Here is a 21,081-nt window from a genome sequence, read left to right as displayed (position 1 = left end):
ACCCGTTCATCAAAGCCTGGGATCGCAGAAGCGCGCGGGGTAGTTGTGGTTTGCGTGGGGCGCGCGCGGCAGCGTGGGGCACTTTTTTTTTCTCGCGGCACGCGCCACGTTTAGCTCTGTCTGTCTAGGGAGTTTTTTTAAACGTAGCATCACTCTCTCTTTCCGTCTTTTTTCTCTTACATTTCTATCTCTCTTTCTCTCTATTTCTCTTTTCTCTCTCGTTCTTTCCTTCTCTTTTATCTCCATCTTTTTCATCTCTCTCTCTCTCTCTCTCTCTCTCTCTCTCTCTCTCTCTCTCTCTACGGCGCTATGGACGTTCTGGCCAATTACAGCATCTTCCAGGAGCTGCAGCTCGTGCACGACACCGGTTACTTCTCGGCGATGCCGTCGCTGGAGGAGACCTGGCAGCAGGTGAGAGCCGCGTGCGCCGTTTCCCCCCTTCCTTCGTTTTTTTCCTCGTTCGCGTTTCCGTTTTCCTTCATTTCTTTCCCAATGAAACTTTCCCCCGACACCCCCCTCCCCTCCCCCCTCCATCCTCTGCAGCCTCTCTTTTTCATTTCGCACCCGTTTTCCGTCAAGCTCCGCCTTCCTGCGATCTGATTGGCTGGTAGCAAGTCCATAGCCCTTAAAGTTTAACGTTTGGGAAGACGTTTTTGTACGTTTGAGTGCACGTGGGTAATTTCTATAGAAAAGCATGGAAGGATATGTGACTTCTGTATAAGACCATCACCATGCTCAATGTCAAGTGCTGGCCAGAGGGGTATAGAGACACCCAGCATTGGACTGTGGAGGTGTAGACTTGCTCTTGTGGTCAAATGCCATCAGTTCCTCACCGCCATGTTCCTACACTTCACCGAAAGGTTGCTTTTCATATTTCAAGTGGTTCACTATCATTTAAATTGTGGACAAACTACCAGCCAATTAGAGAGAAGGGGGTGGGGCTTGACAGAAAACAGGTGGGAAGGCAATGTATTTTTTTTTTTTAAATATTTACATTTGTTTGACAGAGTCCTCTGCAGATTAGGGATCTTAACCTTTACCTGAGCTGGGAATTGAACCCTAGCCTTCAGTTCTGAATGATCTGTGTTTAAATACAACTTACTACCATGTTATTACCATGTCATTAACACATTACCCAGTAATCAGTTCTGATTACCCGAGCAGGGAATTGAACCTATCAACAGTGAATCAAACCCGAGTCACATGTTCTCACTGAATGTGATCTGTGTTTTACCTGAGCAGGGAACTGAGCCGACATCAGACCTTATTATCATGTTATTACCAGGTTATTATTGTATAATTACCTTCTATTTACTGTTCTACGATCTGCAAACAAAAATCTATGCTCATGATTTAGCCTGCAAGCTGCTGCACTGACCAATCAGAACATACATCTTAATTATGTAAATATAAACTGCTTTAAACAGGCTAATTTGCATATTGTGATGATTGGATGCTAATGAATGATGAAATGAATGAAGGGTTTTACACGTGTGTGTGTGTGTGTGTGTGTGTGTGTGTGTGCTCTATAATCATGTGTGTGTATGCGAGCTGAATGCATAAACCTTAATCTTAACAGGGCTTCGGCCCTGTGTCTAAAGCAAGGCCAGATGTTAACACCAACATCTGGCCTCTGGTATCTTCCCTGTTCTCCACCTGCACTGATACTGAAGCAGCCTCAAGTGTAGAGAGTAGTGCCCAGTCTTAGTTGTAGATAAAGCCTTAGACGATGGTCGGACATGACCTTCATGCTGACGTCTTTATCGTAGGAGGTGATAGGAACCGGACGTCTGCATTAAGATCTTTGAAGATTACAGTGAGTTCGGTCCCTCTGCATGACCGTAACAGCCTCCGTTCATCTAGGGAGGCTTTGCTTCCAAGCTCCGAACATTGCTGTGAGGATTTGATGGCACCTCTAGTCATTACAGAGGTCAAGTACGGATATGGGGTGGTCATCCTATAGGTCATCTCAACAGCTAACTCAGATCCACTGATCTGGCTCGGACCCGTGTAGTTGACATTTGAGATTGCGCTCACCTCATGTGCAGCTGCTCCAGAGCATCCTGCTTAAGGCTCCAGTTATATATAAGGAGTGTGGCTAGACTTCAGCAGAATGGAGCTTTAAAAACAAGAGCGTTGGCTAAAGACATGTAAAAATCTCTGGTATTTGTCCATGGAGCAGTGGAACTATGTTCTCGCCTGAGAATGAGCTCCATTCAGTTCCAGTCCTGGAAGTCTACAAAGTCTACAAACTTGAAGCTATCATTTCTATGAATATCTTTAGTCTAATTGGCCACAGTTGCATTTTTCTCACTTGGACGTCTTCTAAAAGACAAGGGCTACAAGTTTCTGCCAATGGGCTTCTGTAGCAGAGCTAAATAAGTAAGAAAATAAAAGAAAGAAAAAGAAGCCGCCCTATGCCAGGCACTGAGGAATTGAGCTTCATCTCCGCAGACGGCGAACTTCAAAAGCCACTCAGTCATAGTCACAACTGAGCCCCCAAAAAAAAACAACCCCACCATCCACACTCACCTTGAAGTGACAGTCAGTCTGACATGTCTAGTTCTGTTCGGAAGGTTAAGGAGTGTGATACCAGGACGTATGAACACTGTTCCTCTTCTTTTCCCTCCCCCCCCCCCCCACACACACACACACACTACACAGACCTCACTCGAGAGCTCCTGGGACGCATGGGACTATTTCAGGCGTCTTTTTCTTTTGTCTCCCGGCGTCTATTTTTGGGACTCTCGGGGAACTTGAAACATCTTTTGTTCTCGCCCCATCCATTTGGAGCTGTCTCTGTGTTTCGGCGCTGAGGGGTTTTAGGTTTGGCTTGATTGTGCTCGTCGTGCTTTGGAGTTGGAAAAGATGGCATAAGATCCGAGGAGCTGGATTCATCGAGAGTGGGTTTCACTGCGGTGTAATTTAAGATGTTTAAGAAGTTCAAAAACTTCAAGGTTCGGGATAAAACGTCAAGCTGTAGGAAGAAAGCGACATACTTATGTCCCTAGGTATGGTCATCCTCATATGTGGGAGCTTTCCAACCTTCCACTAGGCGATCACAACAGCAGCATGGGTCTGAAAGGATGTGGAGCTGTGAACGAAAGGAAACAAACATGAAAGAACACAATGCCTTTTAACCTTTTCTGTCCGAACTGTGACGACGGCAAACTTAGACTCAATCCAAGTTGCCTGACAATCCATAAGCCAGATAGCTATAAATCCCCCTGGCCCTGGTCCGTGTAGCATTGGGAGTGTGCTCTCCGGAATGATGGAATGATCCTATACAATTCCTTTGGTATGAGTTGGGATTCAGAGCTTGTACCTGAGAGCTGTGCAATTCTTAAAGAGTAAATGCTATTACTGGGGCAACCTAGAACTACCTCCTGGTTGATAGCTTTGACCATGTCTCTCATGTTGGGTGACCCACCCTATGGAGCATAATCTGGTTCATTAATGACTATAAGGCTAATGTACAAACAGTAAACACTTCCAGTCGTGAATGTGGTTGGCTACACTTTTGAGGTGACACTGATGGATGGCTCCTTCAATCAAATGAACTCAAGCCGCTGTTTCTTGCCATGTGCTGTGTTCAGGCCTCATTTACATCTTTGTATTCGATCCACCATTCCGCTTTGGCTTTGCCCACTGGCTACATCCTATCGAACCGGGGCCTTGTAACTGATCCAGTAATGACTCCCCCCAATGTTTTTAGCGATTAGCCCAGGGCTAGCACAGCACTTTGTGTGTTTTACAGCAGCAAACTCTCCCAAGAACAGGCTACATTTGCCAGCATTCCTGACGAAAGGGATACGGATGCTGGAGGGGGTGGGGGGTGGGGGCGAAAACATATTCCTTGGGACAACTGCAGATGTTTGGGTTTTCCAAGAGGAATTCCAAGAATTCTTTCCAGTTTCTGCATAATTCCATCATTAAGAAGTTTGGAGTTTGATGGGAATATATTGTAGCTTGGAAAAAGTCAGGAGTGCAGACAATGGTAGTAATAGGAACCAGACATCTGACCTAAGGTTATTACAATTTATTATATTTATATTTATCAATGTTTTAAACTATAAGATATAAATATTTCACAAACAAGTGTCCAAAAATCTGTGGAAAGCAGCAGTGTTCACATTCTGGTTAACATTAAATGTTGTTAATATGTAACTACATAGATATTACAAACATAATTGTGTATTAACACTGCACATGTTTACAACAACTGTGTAGTCATGTATTTACATAAGTAATAAACTAGTGTAGATGTATGGATGTATTTACATAAGCTTTATGTGTGTTCACTTCTACGGCGCTAAATCGAATATTGTAGTTACACTGTTATTACATAGTTACAAACCTATAACTAAAACAAGTATTACAAATGTAATGGTAAATGACTGAAATGTGATAATCTGAATGTGAGAGTGGTATTATCTGGTTGAATGAGCACCGTGTACTAAATGCCATCAAGGTCCTTATGAAATATTACAGAAAAACACAAGCTTGTTTATCATTAATTGCTAATCCGCTCAATCTTAAGCTCAGTATAGGATTGTGAAACCAGTAAGTCGTGTTTAAATTCCAAGATAAGCCTGGTTTATCTTTCTATCTTGATTCCGTTTTGCCACTTTAATATGACAGATACAGTCAGATATGATTGTTTCCGCATTCCTCTAAACGCCCGTGTTTCACTGCAGCTGAAGCAAAACCTTGTATCTTTATGTTTGTGTAGCCTCAGCTCCAGCTGTGCTTCACAGTGGATGGACTTTAATAAGCATGGAAAAGCATGGAGTTAAATAGAACATGCACATGACCCTAAGGTCAAGCAAGGGCCATATGAGCATATGGACTGTGCAGCAATGGGAGCTGTGTTTTCAGAAGTGATACAGTGCCATTGAACACCTTTGTGAAGAGTTGGCAAGCTATAACACACCATCCCCCACACATACCTGACAAACAATGTGGCCTACCCTGAAAAGTAGAGGCCATCGCAGCGACCAATGCACACAGTTTACCGTTTCAAGGGCAGGAATCCAATATTGGTCATGCTATATAAATAAACAGTAATTACATTGTTGTTACATAAGTATTCCTAAGTAACTACATAGTTATTAAGGCTGTATAGCGAGCCTATTTACATTTCCAAGCATGCACAACATTTCGCAATGAATCTCTGAGTTTCTCGACCCAAGCTTTATCCTGAAGTTTATCCTGAGCTTGAGCCCAGGCTTGGCTCCTTATAGAGCTCCATCCAACCCAGTGAACCCAGTGCTATAACTGCAGGCCACTGCTGAGACATTATGCTATGTGTTATGTAACCCTCCAGGGGACACAGCTGCCTTTGAGCGCGAGGAGAAGCAGCACCTCTCAGGCACATCAACCATGCGGCCTTAAAGGGGAGGCTCAGCCCAGGAATGCTAACAATGGCGGCGATGAGCTGAATGTGAAGCATTTGGGTCGGTTCCATCTTGCTCTTTAGTTTTGACTTTTGACTTGGACCTTCGTTTTTTTGTGTCAGAAGAACGAACTTGATTTTGAGGCCACATTGAGACAGATATCAGACACACACAAAAAAAATACATAAATACATAAATTAACACTGCTGGAGACCTCTTCACAACAGAGGTGAATGGAACCAGACATATGATTACATTTTAAACCTTTAAAGGTTAATCACTGGATGTTGTGACATGAATTGTTTATAAATGTGCTACAGATATGTGTGAGACACCATTTTATGATTGAAAAAAAAATAGGTTTCAACCTCCTGTTTTTATATGTGTTTTTTATATTTTAATTAATTAATTGATTTATTTATTTTTAATCAATTTTCAACTATTCTTAGTTGAACTCTTTCTTATTCAAATATAGGTCTTAGTTCAGAGTTCAGGTTCAGCTCAGTGTTTTCTCACAGTTCTCTTGGTTATTCCCCATTTTCTTGTGTCCAAAGCTAGTCCTTAGTTAATTTTTAAATTCTCGATTTGAGACTTTGTATTTCTCAGCATTTCCCTGTTATTTTCTCAGCATTTCTCTGGGGTTTTCTGAGCATTTCCTGTACATGGTTTTTCATAGCTCTTACTTTGAAGTCTTGTTTCTTTTTCAGTGTTTAAACTGATTTTCGTTTTGAGACTTGGTTTTAGCACATTTTTAGGACATTTTTTGAAAATGCTGCATTTATAGTGTTTTATTTTGCACGTTGTTAACAAATAAGCTATATAGAAATGTCATGTGTAATCAGGTTCTTCTATGAATAGTAACATGTTTACAAGAACACTGTAGCCTAGTAATAACACAATAATAACTTATACTATAGAAAATACACATTTTATAGTGTACTTTATTAGACTGAGTGAGTATTCCACTGAATGATAGATGTAGTGTATGGCAGCACTGGGGCATAAAAATTCTGGGACATTGTCTGTTGAATAAACACAGTCCCGTACAAATGCAACTGAGCTGAATTCCACCGAGACAAACACCACACAGTGACCTCCACCATCAACACTCTCCTATACTTTACATTCTAGCATCTCACAGCCTCTGGGCCTCCACCAGTCTGAACACGGCGTTAAAGATGAAGTCATTTGTCACAAAGCCGGCTGACAGATATTCAGATAACGCTGCGTGTAATGGAGCCGAACAGATCCGACCACACTTGATAAAAATCAGCTAATCTGATTATATCTGGCAACCGAGCTGTAATTGAAAATGACAGAAGGCCGGCTCTGGTTAGTTAGCGCTCATCGTCACTAGATTCAAATGTATGCAGAAGTCTCTGGGAAAGAAGTCCAGTGATTTTTTCCCCCCCTCGGTGTAGTGTAGGTTATTCATGTAGAAATCAAAGAAATCCAAAAGCTACCCACTTGTTTGAGGGGGCAGTTATTGCAGACACCCGGAAGTTTCTGTTCAGAGATGGTGGGCTCAACAGAGGGATTCTTCTATGAGGTGGAATATCTTTAATTAATGTGCAGCTATAATTAGAGCCCAGACTGGAATCTTTTTCCTGTCTGTCTCTGAACCCTCTGGCTTTTTCTCTCTGATTCTCTTTGCACATGTGTGAGTGTGTGTGTGTGTGTGTGTGTGTGTGGTATTTTATACACCTTCTGGCTGCTGACTTTCAGGTGTGAATAAGAAAGAATGGAGGGTTTACTCCAAAAATGTCCAAGTCCACTTCTAGAAAGATGGCTTTTCAAGGGTTCTAGATTAGAAGACATGTTTCTATATAGAACCATGAGTTCTATACAGAGCCATGGTTCTTCAGCTAGGGTAGGGTTAGGGTTATAGTTCTATATAGACCCAAAATTTGAAGAACCCTAGAACTATTTTCAAAAAGGATCTGCATAGAACAACATACAAGAAACTCTACACCAGGCCTTTAACAGAATCTACTTGTATCTATTGTACATTGTGTGTAATAAATGTGTAGTTACATATTAACAACACATAACAAATTTCGTTGAATTAGTTTTTTCCCTGTTACAAAAATAGTAGCACAGCTTGTGTAAACCCACATATGCCTAGATGTCAGTGTTTGTTCTTCTTACTACATGTAATTACATAGTAATTATAGGTATGCATGTGTAATTGGGAACGCAAATTGGAAGTTGATTAACATGAGCTGTAATCCATAAGTTACTACATCACTTGTAATTACACTATTGTAGCATGTGGTATTAATGTGCAATTACACCGTTATTACAAGCAGGTCACCTCTTGACCTAAAGCCGTCCAATTAGTGGCGATCTCTCCGGCGTCCAGGGTGGATAATCAGCGGCAGCCGAGGCGATTAGCCGCGATGGAGGGGTGATGTAAAGGTTAGCGTTTGATGAGCTGAAGAGAGACGGAGACGCGACACTCGTTCCTCTGAAGCGTCTCCCATGTGGGGATGGATGGGAGCGATAGAAGCGAGAGAAGTGGAGGAGGAGAAGAGAATATTTATGTGTGAGCGTCATGCTTTGCGAGTCTTTGATTCTCGGCGCTCCAGACGTTTCCACATTCGCTCCACGGTGGATTTGAGAGCATTTAAATGTAAATGTAACCCCTGGTATTTGAAAAAAAAAGAAGTTTTGGTTTATTGGTAGATGATGCTGAGATGGAAAACTAAAGATACAGTAATCTCAGCTTTCTCAGATGACTTCAGGGTGAAATCAGTGGTGTTACTATGTTACAATTGCAATATAACGCAATTTTAGGTTGTAATTACTGCTTAATAACAAATTAGTTACATTGAATAAGCACAATAGTTTAACTTTTTTTTTTTTAAATGCTGCATTTATAAGGTTTTATATTGCAAGTTATTAACATATAAGCTATATACAAATGTCATGCGTGATCAGGCTCCTCTATGAATAAAAAAAAGTTTATAACAAAACTATAGCCTAGTAATTATATAATAATAACTTATAATATTGAAAATACACATTTTATAATGTGCTTTATTAGATGGAGTATTCTACTGAATGACAGATATAGTTATCATTTAACCCTTCGTGTATCACTATGCTTTACAAGTGTGTTCTATTAAACATTAGCATTGACGCAAGAAAAAAACAAAAAAAAAAGAGGGATTTGCAAGAACTGGCAACAGACCACCAGAGACGCATCTTTGCCAGAAGGGGTCCGTGGAATTTGAGTGTGTGGAATTGTACACAGCTGTGTGTGGTGTCCTGTACAGTGTGTATACCTGCTTTGGGCGTATATTCTATACTTACAACGCTGATCAGGGTGACGGGCTTATTTAATATGAATGAATGAATGAAAGAATGATATCAGGTTCATTGTGTACTTTAACAATGGCACACAGCCTATTCTCCTCTTGCTCCGCATGCTCCTGGCGATGGGCTAACTAGAGACACTTGTTGTTGCTAAGGAACCACTCTCAGCCGGAGATATCCACTGGCTCTTCGTATATTTGTCCTGGCTGCGTCCTGTCCACTGTGACCAGGAACAGGTGGACGCTCCCAACAGACCCTGAAGGAGACAGTGAAGGGCAGCGTTCCTTTTGGTCAAACAGGTGTCCTGCTCTTGTCCAGTCTTGGGTTTTTAAGGAGCGTCCTGTCCCTTTTTTCTTTCCTTGACTCTTTTTCACACTGAAAACAGACATTACACTGACACCTAGAGGCTGGAATGTGCCATGTGGGGGACCCTCTCCAGGGACCGTAACCTGTTTCACACAGAGAGTGTGTTACGTTACAGAAATGATATAAAATATTATAATATAGACTTTTTTATTCATAAATATTGCTTGTGAAAATGACGTGCTGATGTGATGATTAGGACATAACCTACAATCGGTCATCCAGGTTTATTATCATTATTATTATATTTTTATCATTTTCTTCAGGTTTGGAGCTTATACTCCTTGTTGAATATTACATTTTTGAGCTGAGCAGACGGAGTGAGGCTGGCAGGGTGTGTGTGTGTGTGTGTGTGTGTGTTCGTGCCAGAACAGCTTAGATCAGCACTTCTCCGTTTTCCTCTATAAGTGTGCATGTGCTCAGCCGTGGTATATATGCAAACCCAGCTGTATTTCCATATGCTCCCAGTTCCTGTTCTCTGCGTTCCGAGCGACCTACATGACCCCGGGCTCTGCTCTACTTTTGGACCCTGGACATGCACCAAACGCCCTGGGCTTTTTGCCCTATTCTGTGCAGAATCAACCTAAGCGTGTGGTATCCCACCCACCCTGGACTTGCCACGGTGACCTTCCGTAGCCCAGCAACTTTTCAGTGTGTTTTCCAACCATCCTTACTCAGGAACAGCCACTGGGAATGGATCCCATTAGGTCAGTAGGCTGGACCAAGACCTTGGAAGTCCAGTTGTGTATCTAGAGGGTAGCACTATGCTCAGTTCAAGGTTGAACTGATTAAAAATGAATGACCAGTGTGTTCTACACCCCTTTAATTCGGACCCTCAGCTTGCATCTAGTCCCCCAGTTCTAACCTGCACGTGCTGCAAGACCCAATGATATTACTCTAAACCCCAGCTAATCCCAGTGTATATCCAGATTTCCAACTGAAAACACCCTTACACCAAAGGTACTAATGGTCACTGGGATTGTACCCCCTTGGGCCACTAGGGTGGTACCCTCAAGGTATATATAAGTGGCCCCCAAGGCTTTTGTTGTATGGTCAGTGGGAGCACTTGTATTAGTCTTTTGCTTATACCTTGTCTACTCATTTACCTCAAAGCGTCTCCGGGTGGTCCCAGTGGCCGAGCCTTGCCTTGCATTTCTGAGTAATAAGCCATCAGGGGGTAATAATCGAGCGCCGGACCAGTGTGATCATCTCTGTGGGGCTAATATGTTTCATTCAGAGTGGATTGATTTCATATCGCGTGTCCACTGCATTCGGGGAACAAGCTGAGGTCAAGGGGTCCCATCTATGGTACTTCCTCAGTGCCATTTTCCTATTGATTTCCCAACATGACTAATACAGCACTCAGCATGACATTTCCGTTCATGTTCTTTGCCTCTGGAACATCCAAATGTTGCAGTTTAAGCTGCGTCCAGTCAATCAGTTCTGGCCGGAGCGGCCAGTGGGTATTAGTCCGCCACCATCCTCCTCCGCTTTCTTGTAGCAGAAGGAGCTTTGTCTTTGTTTTAGCAGGCGGGAGCTAAATGGGTCGTGAGTTATTTCGGGATGTGTTGCTCGAGTTACCTAGGGGAACGGGCCAGTGATAGATGCTCGCGGGCCGGCTTGATATCAGCTTGTGTATATATGCACATCTTTATCCCTGTGTGTGTATCCCAGATGGGTTTAGAAATGAGCCGGCGGGTGTTTAATATCGCCCACGCTTTTCCTGATGGGGTGGTAAGGGCTGTTCAGTTTAGAGCTGAGTTGCAGGACGTGTCGTTTCCTTAAAAAAAAAAAAAAAAAAACATCTGCCCTCAGACGCCAAGTGATCTCGCCCTGAGGGGACATTCTGGCCGAGATGAAGTATGGCGCCATCACTGCGTTCGCTGTAAACATGCCCACTCGCCTTTAACACTGGTCTCAGAAGTGAGTTTTTTTTTAAACCCTTCTGATGATGTATCCTGAAGGTGGAAGCTACCACTGCTTTGCGGTGCAACGTGGGTGGACTGTTAGACCCTTATTACCACCTCCATTGTCCATTCTCTTAGCTTCACTAACCCTAGAAGAGCACTATGTACTTCTGCAATTACACACTGCATTTGTTGCTTTCGATGGTCAGGACGACCAGCGCACAGCAGGTATGATCTGAGAGTGGGTCAGACACGGCAGTGCTGTTGGAGTTTTTAGATTCCTTAGCGTCACTGTTTGAGATTGAGAAATGTCCACCATTCCTGGGCATTGGAAATTAGGGGTTGGAAGAACAGATACTACACTCTGTAATTGTAGGACTACTTACAGTCAATGGAGAATGAGGCTAGAGTTGTGGCTGGTCCCTATAAAATATAATATAATGATTATCTCCATAGTACTAACCTTACATTTCAATGGAAGTCAAAATAAAAGCATTTTATTCCAAGTAATTTTGAAGCTTTTCTGTTGGTCCATGAATTAAATGATGTAGTAAATAAAAAATTAGTAATTAAGATTATTTTTGGACAGCGACAGTATAATTATATTATTATAAATTTGTTACATGTAATTAATTAATTTTTATTACATTACATTATTAAATTCATAATATGAGCTTTAGAAATAATATTACAAATATTGTAATGATATAATAATAAAATGCTAAAGTTAGCAAGGTAGCTATGCGGCTAACTACACGCCTTGGCCAAAAGAAGACAAAACATGGCTCTTGTGTTGTGTGACCTGAAAACAGATTGATATTTGGACTTTACATGATTTTGCCCGTTAGCTTATAGAACAGTAGCTAGGCTAGCATTGTTTATATCAGTGTTTATACGATGCGCTTGTGCTATACCCTCTCACTCTGCTAATGAAAAAACACGGTTCTAGGCTTTTACAAACAAAGACCCACCAACAGAACCTCGTCTCATCAGAAAACCACACTCCAGTCCATAGTAGAGACAGCGGCGGCACATCCCCCGGAGCGTGCGAGCGTACAAGCGCCTCCCATCTCAAATCTCAGGCTCCTGCATTTGCCCTTGGTGCTGGATCTCGTGTCCTCGCTCGGGGGGAAGATGAAACTGAAGCCACTTGCTGAGAGAACAACAGACTTGAGTTGCGTCTCTGTCCAAAAAAGCATGACTCACCCTTCTCAGTTACCCGCTCGCTAATCGCGTTAGCTGGGGTCAAACGTGACTAACGGCAACGAATGTCTAGGAATTCTTCTCTGGCTTTGGGACTCGTCAGCTTGGTCATATTCACCTTCCACGCTGAGGCTAATGCTAGCAGTCGGCCGGTGGAAGACTCAGTAAAACTGCCTTTCTACAAGTAGACAGTGATTAGAAGTAGGAATTAAAGTAAAATGCAGATGTGGTTAATAGAATTTACAATTATTAATATAATGTGTACAACAGTGTGGCCAATAAAGAAAAGCACACCATTGTGGATATAAGTGCATGAATGAGTGAGAGGGTGCATGGTTGTGTGTGGGTGAATTAGAGAGTATGTATCTAAGTATGTGAGAATTAGTGAGTGAGTATTAATATGATTGGATGACTGAATGACCAAATGAGTTAATGACTGAATGAACAATGGAATGAATGGGTGAATGAATGAACCAAGTAATGAATGAATGGGTGAATGAATAAACAAATGAATGAATGAATGAATGAGTAAACTAAGAAATGAATGAATGAATGAATGAGTGAGTGAGTGAGTGAGTGAGTGAGTGAGTGAGTGCTAGTGACTTAGGGAGTATGTATTATGTAGTAAGTGAATGACTAGGTGAGTGCATGAGTGTCTGAGTATATACTTGTGTGTATGCATTAATGAGTGTGTATGTATGTGTGCCTGAATTAGTGAGTGAATGGGTGATGATGTATTATTTAATGTGTGTGACTTAGGGACTTACATAGGTTAGTGCATAAGTCAGTTTGTAGTGAGTATGTATATAAGTGTGTGAACAAGTGTGTGAATGAGTGAGTGAGTGAATGATGGTGAGCTAATGGTGAGTTAGAGTTCGAGTCAGGGGTTAGGGGTTTAATCATTTGCTTTACCAGAGTGTGTTTTTATGTAAACTGGTTGTCCGTTGACGCTCCCTTGGTTTTTGTGCACTACGTACGTCCACTACGTCTTGATGAGCACTCTGTGACACTGTAGAAGCACTAACTCTCCAGAATAGACTCTCCTGATAAAGTGTTAGCAGGCAGTAAATCACTCTCTGGCCACTTTGTGCCTGCAGTCCGACTCCAGCCTAAGACCCATAGGTAACCGAACCTCCATCCGTCAAAGATATGGATTCAGAATGGGAGCTCAAGGCCCTTAGGGAGCTCCGGGTTTGCGTTTGCGCTGCATTGAACTCGATGAACTCGCAGCTGAAGGGAGCAGCCTTGCGTGTCTGAGACCCGGCGAACACGAAGAGTCTTCCTTCAGGTCCTGCTCGTAATAGGCGAGTGGATGTGTTCAATTTTTAAGCATCGCTGCTAGCATGCGTCTTCTTTTTTTAGCAGGCGGTAATGAAAAGGGCTGGGAATGATCTACAATCACTGTCCACTTTATTAGCTACTGACCAGATGTTTTATGAGCTGCGCCTACCGTATAGATCCACAATGCAGGTGCAATTACGGAGTGTTATTTTTCAGGCACAGTCTATACTGCACATTGGTCACTAACTAAGTGCAGGATCACTGTTGAGTGGTGGTTTAGGGTGGTCCAGGACCCTCCACCAAACACACAAACAAAGGCATCTGAGCATTAGCTCGTTACCAGGCCGTAACAAAAGAGAAGCCAATTGGCGTAGGGTCCCTGGTTATTGTCACTGGAACAAAACATTGTATCTCCTAAATATTGAGTTGTAAAGGGCAGCTGCTGCTTTCAAATCCATCTCAGTTTCTATTCCAACATACAATCCACAAGGTCTCCTTCTGACAGCAGTGATTATTTTTGTAGATACCTCTTTGTTACTGTGAACATTTCCAAATTTCCAACAAGTCTTAGGCCATGCCCCACTGCTTTCTGCCAAAGCTGGCGCTCAACCGCCTGCCTCATCTGGACAGCCAGCGGAGGCTGGGGCTTGGACGCTTGCTGTGTCGAATGTGCGGCGCATAACAACACAATGGCTGCACGCGGAGGGACGTTAGCCGCGGGCCAGTTACGCCGAGGCCCTTTGATCCCCGCCTTTGTAATGCAAATCAAAGTGGAGCGAGGAGAGCGCCGCCGAGAATATCGATGACGGGCCCATGCCAGGCGCTGATAAATGCTCTACAATTGTCAGTTTCCCACTTGAAATTTCGACCGTGCCGCTGCCGCCTGAAGGGCTTCTGTGACGTTTGGAGCAGGCGTCCACAGTTTTGGAAGCTCTTAGTGCTCCATTGATGTCTGCTTTCTTTTGGGCCTCGTGTGATAACTGTTGACCGGTTCGGTCAATAGCCGGCTTCAAATGTGAGGATTACGTCTCAGGAGACATTACAGACCAGAGGCTGGTCCCTTAAAGCATTTGCATGACTTTCAAGCCTTAGAAGTCACAGCTGTCGCCGTGGTAACAAAGGCATTGTGTAATTACTTGATATTGTATCTGGAAATGTGTCAAGTAAACCATGGTCGTCACATTTGTTATTCTCAGAGAAAAAAATACATTCGGATATTTCTCAGCTTCAAAACAAGGGGAAATGATTTATAAGACTTTTAAAGTAAGAGTCATGTAATGAATCATACAACTGAAGAGGCACAAGTCACAAGATTCAAAATCAGAGTCAAGTGATGAGTCATTAGTAGCATCTGAAAAGATTCAAAGTGTGGGTCGAGTCATAAAACATAGGATTCAAGACACAAGTCATAACATTCATGTCTGAATCAAATGTATCTTCAGATTTAGTTCTGATTCAAGTCAAAAGATTCAAGTCAAAGTCAAGACACAAGTCATATGATTTGAGTCGGAGTCGAGTCACGAGTCATAAGATTCCAGTTTGAGTCCAGACAATAAAACATAAGATTGAAGTTTCAAAGTCAGAATCGAGTCATAATTCACAAGATTCAAACCTATGTTGAGACTAAACTCAAGACATAAGATCTGAAGACTGAATCGAGTCACAGGAGAATAGAATCATAGTCACAGTGTCCCAGTGCCCACGGGACTTATCTATAATATAGTAATAACAATGCCTGTCTGAAAAGTATGTTTTATTCATGTTTCATGCTATTTTTTAATGATTTTATAAAATATATATATTTGTCCTCTAGATTCAGCATGTTTTAACTGGTTGGAATACACCCAGATGTATTCAAAACCTTTGGAACATATGTTCAAATAAGTGCAAATGCAAATCTCAATGCACAGTTGAGAACAACGTGAATATGAAAAGTAAAAGTGACAAGTGGAAAAAGCTGTGTTACACTGTGTACTTTGTGTTACACCTGAGTGTGCCCCCTCTAGTGGAGGTGTTAATACAGTCACAACGTGAAACTGGCCCAGGGGACCGTGGTAGGTTCATGGTCTTCTACTGAGATTCATAACGAGGATTAGTCGCACTTCCCTTTGGCCTCTGGTAATGCACTGTTAACCCTCCACTGAAGGCCCTACTGCCCTCCTCCTGTCACACACACAGGAGTCTAACGCTTGGTGAGAGCTTTAATGAAAACTGGCGGATGGCGATGGGATTAGTTAACACTGCCAGGCGGCAGTCTGCTAGGCTCACACACACAAACACACACACACACAGGCCTTGCCAAATCCAGTTAAAGAAAGCGCATCCTGTCCCAGGTTGGCATAGTATTGGGGATTATCCCCTCTGAATCATAGGATCTGATGTCTGGGTCGATTCACAAGCCATAAAATTGAAAGTCAGGGTGAAGTCATGACATTTGAGTCAAGTCAGGAGTCAAAAGATTCAAAGCCTGTATCAAGTCATTAGATATGAAGCCTGAATCAAGTCACACGACAGTAAATTAAGAACTCCAGTCTAACTTGAGGCCTGTCAGAATCGTGTTCATGATTTAATGAATTGTGACTCAATTTTGCTTTCAGATCTTATGACTCATGATTCAAACTGGACTTACATCCCAGTGAGTCAGGACTTGACCCAGAGTCAATTCTCAGTGACTCAGTTTGACCCAGAGTCAATCCTCAGTGGCTCAATACTTGACATAGAGTCGATTCCCAGTGACTAAATATGTGACACAGATTCAATTTCCAGTTGTTTGTGACTTATTATGGAGTAATTTCCCAGTGACTCAAGACTGGACCCAGCCTCAGTTGCTAGTGATTCATGTCCTGACCAAGATTCAGTTCGCTGTGACTTGACACAGAGTCAGTTCCCAATGTCTCAAGATTTGACAGTCTTAACACAGATTCAGTTTCCAGTGAGTCAAGACTTGACACAGAATCAGTTAGCAGTAATGCAAGATTTGCCACAGATTCGATTCTGAATTGCTTGCTACTGAGTTGTAAGCAACTCAATATTTGGCACTTTAGCTAAATCCCAGTGAGTCAAGACTTGACACTGATTCAATTCTCAGTGATTCGAGACTATACACAGACACAATTTTCTCTAATGGGAAATTAAAATATTCCATGTTCAGAAGAATTTCCTGGGGTTAGACAGAGATCGCGAGCGCAGAAAGAATTGGGGCAATCAGGAAAGTGGGTCGAGGTTCATGAAGAGTGACTCAGAGTGGGTCTGCTGATGAAGCCTTTGATTATGGCACCACTTGGACTCCAGGTTGGGAGCTCTTCAAAAGGACACTTACGATGGAAACAGGATGTTGGACCTTATTAATTAACATTAACACACAGCAGGTGATGGTGTTCCTCAGAGTTATATCATTTGATCCCTTGAGGTTTCTTTTCATAATGCTACCCGTTTAGAAAATCCACCAATATTTATGACCTTCATCTGAGACCTGTGAATACTGCTACCACTTTTTTTCAAACTGAGGCTCACACAACATGACCAGAGAGCTCAACACTCTTGGAGGAGAAGACTAACTGCCCATTGTCTTATATTAGCAAACTCCAAATTATAGGGCCACTTAAAATATAATAAATACCTACATAAATAGTCCAATATCACAATCTACAGGCAGTTTTCAGTTTCACAAATTGGACACAATATATCCAATCTCAACCTGGAGTGCACGTCCCACCGTGTGGATCATCTTAGATATGAATCATGGGATTTGGCTTTGATTTGTTTTGTCAGCTGATGGACCTTCTTATAACTGTGTGGTTGCCTCTAGAATGCCACCCCCACACTCACACATTAAACCCTGCTTCAAATGGTCCACTGCTGATTGATCCAGAGCCATCAGAGCGCTAGTTTTATTGCTAATTACTCAGCCTTCCCCCTCGGGCGCTAGCACAAGATTAGCACTGGAACACGGGAGGAGCCCAGACATTCAGAGAGTTTATCTGCCTTCAGCTCGTAAAAGTGTTGGGAGATGTGTGCTTCCTTAATTGCTCTTATGTCATAAGCAACATCGCTAATGTGAAAGTGGTTTGCCTGTAGCGTTAGCTGAGATTCAAACAACTGTGGTCAAATTTGACCAAAAAATATCATAATAATATAAAAATCATTTGTGAAAGGGATTGTTTTTTAGTTTTACATCTTTGACATGTACATGGCAATATACACTCACCTAGGTCAAACACACACTAACACACACACCTGTGGACAATGTCACACAGCCACAACATATAGCAAGATATGTGTTTGGACTGTAAGAGGAAACCGGAACACCTGGAGGAAACCCATGCAGAAACAGGGAGAACACCTCTCATTCTTTACACAAAGTGAGTGGGTCTTTTTTATTTGAAATTAGCATTTTACACCATTCCACATACATCCAGGCCACTAGGTGTCAGTATAACCACTGATAAATATCATTCAGATGAAATTTCTTTTTGTTGAGGTGGTCATAACCTTCTAATATAGCCTTCTAAAACTAGGGGCTTTTCTGACGTGACTGATCTGAGCAGTTTGCAGTCTTCTCCAATGTGGCATTACATTATCAGCAGTTCGAAAAGAAGTGGTGGATCTGCTTCATGTGTTTGAGGCTGGGTATGGGAGTGGGAGAGGACTGGGTGTGTGATCAGTGGGAGACTCTTGTAAAAAGAAACTGGAGATGGCTAATATCTGAGTGAAACCAATTGGCAAATTTTGAAAAAAAAATTCTAAACAAACAAACAAACTAACATTACCTTGTTCTGGCTGTGTTTACTTGTTTACTAAATGGTCTTAGTATATAATAAGCAATTATAATAAATTAATCTGGGTAATTTAGATAGGTACTGATCAGGGTGTTTAAATTATTCAACTCAAAATAAGTCAAAACCTTTGAAATAAATTTTATACCAACGTTGTAATACTCAAAAGTGCCTCAGAATGGGAACTACTAGATATATCCACTAGACTGAAGTTGATTTCACTTGTCAAGAGCCTGGATGATGAGCCTGGCGATGGGAAACGTCCCGAGTGGTAGCTCTCCCCTCTTTATCTGAGGTTATTGTTGCCCTCCAGCTCTGTTAACGCTTATGTCAACAACTCTGTTCAGGATCCATTTCACGAGTGCCGGCTTTGCTTTTTACGGCTGCTTCGAAGTGTCAGCAGGCATTAGCCTGTATTCTACCGAACCAGCCACCTCTGACGAGTGCCAGGGGCTGGGTGAAATCTTGGGTTTGGACATGGCATCCTTGGTAGAGAGGAGAGGAGAACAACAACTGTCAAGTGTTTTGGCTTAATCTGTGATATCAATCAAATTCAACAACGACTAGTCTGTTAAACAGCTGGTATACTGACAACTAGTGGTGTGGATATGTGAGGATTCTGCAGTAAAGTCCATTTTAATACATGGCAACCCTAATGTGGAAGACTTGATCCATGGGGCATATTCATTCAGGGTCTTCTTTAAAGTGCGTTAGTGCCCTTCTACAGCTCTAGTCTCCCAGAGTCCTGGGTTCAATTCTTGGGCCACTTTTTTTTAAAGAAGTGTGGTGTGTTTTCCTTGTGTCAGGTTGGGTTTCTTCTAGGTTCTTAAGGTTCACATGTGGGTAGATAGATTGTGTGAGTGTGTGTGGCTGTGCCAAACGATAAGTTTCTACTTTCAAGCTGATATTTCAGGGAGCCTTATTGTCGTGTTGCAGATCTCTCTGCAGGTGAAACGCTGGTTATTTTTAGACGCTGCTGAAGCTGTAAAAGTAGCTGTGATTAGTGAGAGCCAGAGCTGATGACATCACACACACCCCTCCTCCTCCTCCTCCCCCTACCAACCCCAACCCACCCTCCCCAATTTTCTCCCATCCTATTGATCATCCACTGCCTCTGGAGTAGGGCAGAGAGGGATAGTGGGAGGGAGGAAGGGAGGGAGGGAGGTGGGGACTTGTATCTTGGCCAGCTGGCCACTTGCCCCCTCCTGAATCAAAGCACTGGCAGGTGGTCATTTGTGCATCTGTCCCCCACCTCTCAGGCCTGGGTCTAATGTTTCAGATCAATGGCTGATGAGAGGGTTGGACCAGTGTCCTTAAAGCAAAGTCCATCCACTCCAGGCATCTTAGTAATGTCTCAAGACAGTTGCGTCCACTTGTACAAAACCAGGCTTACACATCTTTGTATGGGGGTAGTCGCGTGAAGTGTCATCCTCACATCTCCATGGCAATGGTCCTCTTGGTGGATTGGCTCTTTCCACTAAAGGACAGTGATCAAATACCATGCTCAGTGATATACGTTTTCCCATTCATTTCTTAACCACTGACCTGTCTCCTCATAAAATATCTGGGGCTGGGTGGACAAGCATCCATGAAATGTCCACAGCAAGCTCTGGTCACTGTTTTCCAAGCTGTTCCAACAGTAAGGTACTAACTCAAGGGTTCTGCTTTTAGGTACAAGTGGATGATCACTATTGAAGAGCTGTATCAGTATTATCAGTATATGTACTCTGTTTACAGTGCCCACTAAAAACAGAAGCTAATTTACTGACTAAATGACCACTGTTGGACAACAGCAACAACAACATCTGCCGACGAATCTACCCCTTTTCCCTGGTCATTGCTCTTTGGCTAAAGCCATCCTCCAATCTGGCCACTGGCGTTAGCATTTTTCCGTCACCAGTGGCCATTTGTTTTCATTAATTCTTGCTCTGCTTCTGTTTTGCAACCTATGTTTTTAATAGCCTCTCATTGGCCATGTCTCTTGGTGGGCGGGGCTAGTTCGACACTAATTGCCACATCCCAAATCTATCAAGGGCATTGGGATGACTGTGAAGTGTTGCGCAGGGTAAATACAGCAGCCTCTGTGGGGCTAGATTTACAGAGATAGTGTATAACCAGTGACATTAATGAGGGTGGGTTTTATTAATCAGTCGTAAACCTGACAACAGGTTTAATGGTCATCTTTGGCGCATATTAATGGTCAAAATCACACCTGGTCAGTGTGGGAATAAATTACAATAATTAACACCAATAATAATGTCCTGCTTGTTTTTACAACCACTTTCCATTTTATCAGCTCCACTGACTCTGAAAGTTGTCCACCTTTTGCTCTGCATACTTTGTTATCCCCCCCCACCCCAACTTTCACCCTGTTCTTCAGTGGACAGGACCCCAATGGACATTCTCAGCGCTGCAGTGACACTGACGTGGTGGTGGTGTGTTAGTGTGTGTTGTGCTGGTGCGAGTGGATCAGACACAGCATGTGGGACTGGGGTTTTGACCAACAACATAGCTGTGTCTAATGGAGTGGGCATTTAGTGGACAGATTTAGCAGCTTAAGGCAACCTGTATTACACTGATTTTCCTGCTGTAAATTAGCGCCAGGGCTCTGAAAGACATGTTGATGGACATCTTTGAACAGTGGAGGCTGACACAGGGGTTAGGCGGAGGTACAAGCTTAGCGCTGGTGTCATAACACTGTGATGGTGAAGAAGGCACAGGTGGAGGTGCAGAGACAAGACCGGGAATGACATGTTGTCACAGCTGCAGAGGTGCAGTGGAGATAATTGCATGCCGGGGAAGACTTGCAGAGACAGGCATGACACACTGTCACCATCG

The 21,081-nt window shown here is 42.8% G+C and overlaps 1 protein-coding gene across 1 annotated transcript in view; it reads left to right on the top strand.

Annotated features, from left to right (window-relative positions):
* Positions 1-309: 309 nt before the first annotated feature.
* Positions 310-21,081, top strand: part of LOC136687781 (Krueppel-like factor 7) — a 41,499-nt gene continuing 20,727 nt past the window's right edge. The window contains exon 1 of the mRNA XM_066662338.1: positions 310-411. Coding sequence (XP_066518435.1) covers positions 310-411 — 102 coding nt within the window. The remainder of the gene's footprint in view (positions 412-21,081) is intronic.

The sequence above is a fragment of the Hoplias malabaricus genome, chromosome 2 (assembly GCF_029633855.1).
Source record: "Hoplias malabaricus isolate fHopMal1 chromosome 2, fHopMal1.hap1, whole genome shotgun sequence".
Lineage (NCBI taxonomy): Eukaryota > Metazoa > Chordata > Actinopteri > Characiformes > Erythrinidae > Hoplias > Hoplias malabaricus.
The sequence above is the reverse complement of the archived record's forward strand: the minus strand, read 5'-3'. Positions and strand labels throughout refer to the sequence as shown.